Genomic DNA, 2,599 nt, shown 5'->3' with positions numbered 1-2,599 from the left:
GAGATTCTTCGTGATGAGTTGAGGCACATTCCTCCAGGATTTTGATGTTTGATTATTGGAGACTAGTTGTTGTATTGTATGTGACATATGTAGATAGAGGCAGCATAATATGGTATGTTTAGATATGTATGTGTGTAGTATCTAGTTTTGACATGTATCAGCATTAGCCTTGACAGATCTGACGTAGACCTTTTATACCAAGCACTTACACCTGAGGCTGGTGTCATATATATAAAATAAACTTTTTCCAATTTTTCCCTTTTATTTATTTAAATTCATGTCTTTACAACATTTCTATTTATTTCATTGTTTTTCAGTTTTCCATTTTTTTAAATTCTGTTTAATCTAAAACAGTGTACCATCATTATCATTCCAAATTTTAAAGCATTTCAATTGATTATTTAGATTTTGAATCATTTAAATTACCTGTTTTTATATTAGCCAAATTGTTTTCTTTTGATTAACCAATTTTAAATTTCTTGATTTAATACCAGATAAATTGTTTCTTTATCTATTATCATTTGTTTAATAAATCATTAAAAAGAATCATTTGTTTTATTATCAGAAATTGACACCAAAAAGAAAGACCGGAACTGAAACCTCCAACAGCAACTCTGAGGGACAGACTAATGATACTATGAACCAAATATTTCATCTGATGTAACAACATATGGTAATGATGTAGCAATAAATGCAGCAACAACAACAACAGATTCAGCAATAGATGTTACAACAACCACCTCGTCCTGAACCTCAGCTACCACCAGTTGTGCTGGTTGTTACCTTTAAGCAATTTCAGTCAGTTAAGCCTCCAAAATTTGAGGGTACAGTAGATCCTACGAAAGCTAGGGCTTGGTTGAAAGAAATGGAGAAAGCGTTTGCGCTTGTGAAAGTGGGTGAGGACCAGAAAACTGATTTTGCTAGTTATTTTATGAAAGGAGAAGCAAATTATTGGTGGGAATCCAGGAAAGCTTTAGAGGGTGCAGACATTGTGACTTGGGATAGTTTTACAGAATTAGATCTAAAGAAGTATTTTCCTCGCTATATGAAGAACCAGATGGAAATAAAGTTCTTGGAACTAAAGGAAGGTAATATGTCGGTGACTGAATATGAAGCCAAGTTTACTGAATTGTCTAGGTTTGTTCCGGAGCAGGTTGATATGGAAGAGAAACGAGCTAAGAGATTCCAACAAGGATTACAGTCATGGATTCGTAGCCGAGTGGCGGTTTTCAAATTGACAACTTATACCACCGTGGTTCAAAATGCCATGATTATTGAAGGAGAAAGTGTAATGTCCCAAAAAGAAAAGGGGCCAGGAAATTTTCAGAACCGTTCCAATAGGAAGCCGGGATTTCAAGCCCGGACAAATATGAATTTTAAAAGGACTGGACAAGGCAACCAGAGAACAGGTAATCATTTCCAAGCTCCTAACCATCAAGGAATTATCAGACCCCCACTGTCGTACTACAAAACATGTGGACAGAAACATATAGGAGTCTGCAACAAGGCAAATGTGACATGCTTCAAGTGCAAGCAGAAATGACACCATTCTAATGAATGTCCAGCGGGAAGAAAAAAAGTAACTTATTTCCAATGTGGAAGGAAATGGCATGTAGCCAGGGATTGCAGAGGACCAGCTATGACCGTTAGTGTTCCAAACGTGTTGGCATTACCTCCATCACCACAATATAATCAGCCCATAGCGAGAACTTTTAATATTACAATGAAAGAAACTGTGCAGAGTCATGGTGTGTGATTGCAGGTACATTTTCTGTGAATTTAGTAGATGCAAAAGTATTGATTGATTCTAGAGCCACAAGATTTTTTATTTATGAAGAATTCATTGATAAGATATATTGTGAAGTTAAACGGTTGGGCGAGACGTTAATTATAAAATTAGCGAATGACGACCAAGTTTTTGTAGATCGAGTATGTCATGAGTGCGATATCGAGATAGTCGGACATCATTTATTTATGGACTTGATTCCTTTCAAGTTAGGAGAGTTTGACGTTATTTTAGGAATGGATTGGTTAGCTTGTCATACCGCTCAGATCAATTGTGCGAATAGGAAAGTAAAACTACGAACTGCGGAAAACGCAACGGTAATTTTTAAAGGTGAGAAACAGCGAAAGAAATTTCTGACGATGTTGCAGACTAAACGATTGCTACGAAAAGGATGTGAAATGTATATAGCTTATGTACTGGATACCGAGAAGGAAAGTCCAAGAATATAAGACATTCCAATTGTATGTGAATTTCCTAACGTCTTCCCAGGTGAACTTCTAGGATTATCGCCGGACCGGGAAATTGAGTTCACTATAGATTTAGCACCAGGTACGGAAAGAGTTTCGAAAGCTCCGTATCGGATGACACCAGTTAAAATGAAGGAATTGTCAATGCAATTACAAGATCTTCCGGACAAAGGAATTATAAGATTCAGTGTATCCCCATTGGGTGCACCAGTATTGTTTATGAAGAAGAAAGACAACAGCATGCGACTATGTATCGATTATCGGGAACTAAATAAGCTGACTATCAAGAATAAATATCCTTTGCCATGGATTGATGATTTGTTTGATCAATTAAAAGGAGCCGCAT

The 2,599-nt window shown here is 36.5% G+C and overlaps 1 protein-coding gene across 1 annotated transcript; it reads left to right on the top strand.

Annotated features, from left to right (window-relative positions):
• Positions 1-724: 724 nt before the first annotated feature.
• Positions 725-1,756, top strand: LOC141660242 (uncharacterized). The gene is made up of 3 exons (XM_074467208.1): positions 725-896; positions 1,014-1,409; positions 1,566-1,756. The coding sequence occupies exons 1-3, from the start codon at positions 725-727 to the stop codon at positions 1,754-1,756; spliced, it is 759 nt and encodes a 252-aa protein (XP_074323309.1).
• The last annotated feature ends 843 nt before the right edge of the window (positions 1,757-2,599 follow it).

This window comes from Apium graveolens, chromosome 5 (genome assembly GCF_009905375.1).
Source record: "Apium graveolens cultivar Ventura chromosome 5, ASM990537v1, whole genome shotgun sequence".
Lineage (NCBI taxonomy): Eukaryota > Viridiplantae > Streptophyta > Magnoliopsida > Apiales > Apiaceae > Apium > Apium graveolens.
The sequence above is the reverse complement of the archived record's forward strand: the minus strand, read 5'-3'. Positions and strand labels throughout refer to the sequence as shown.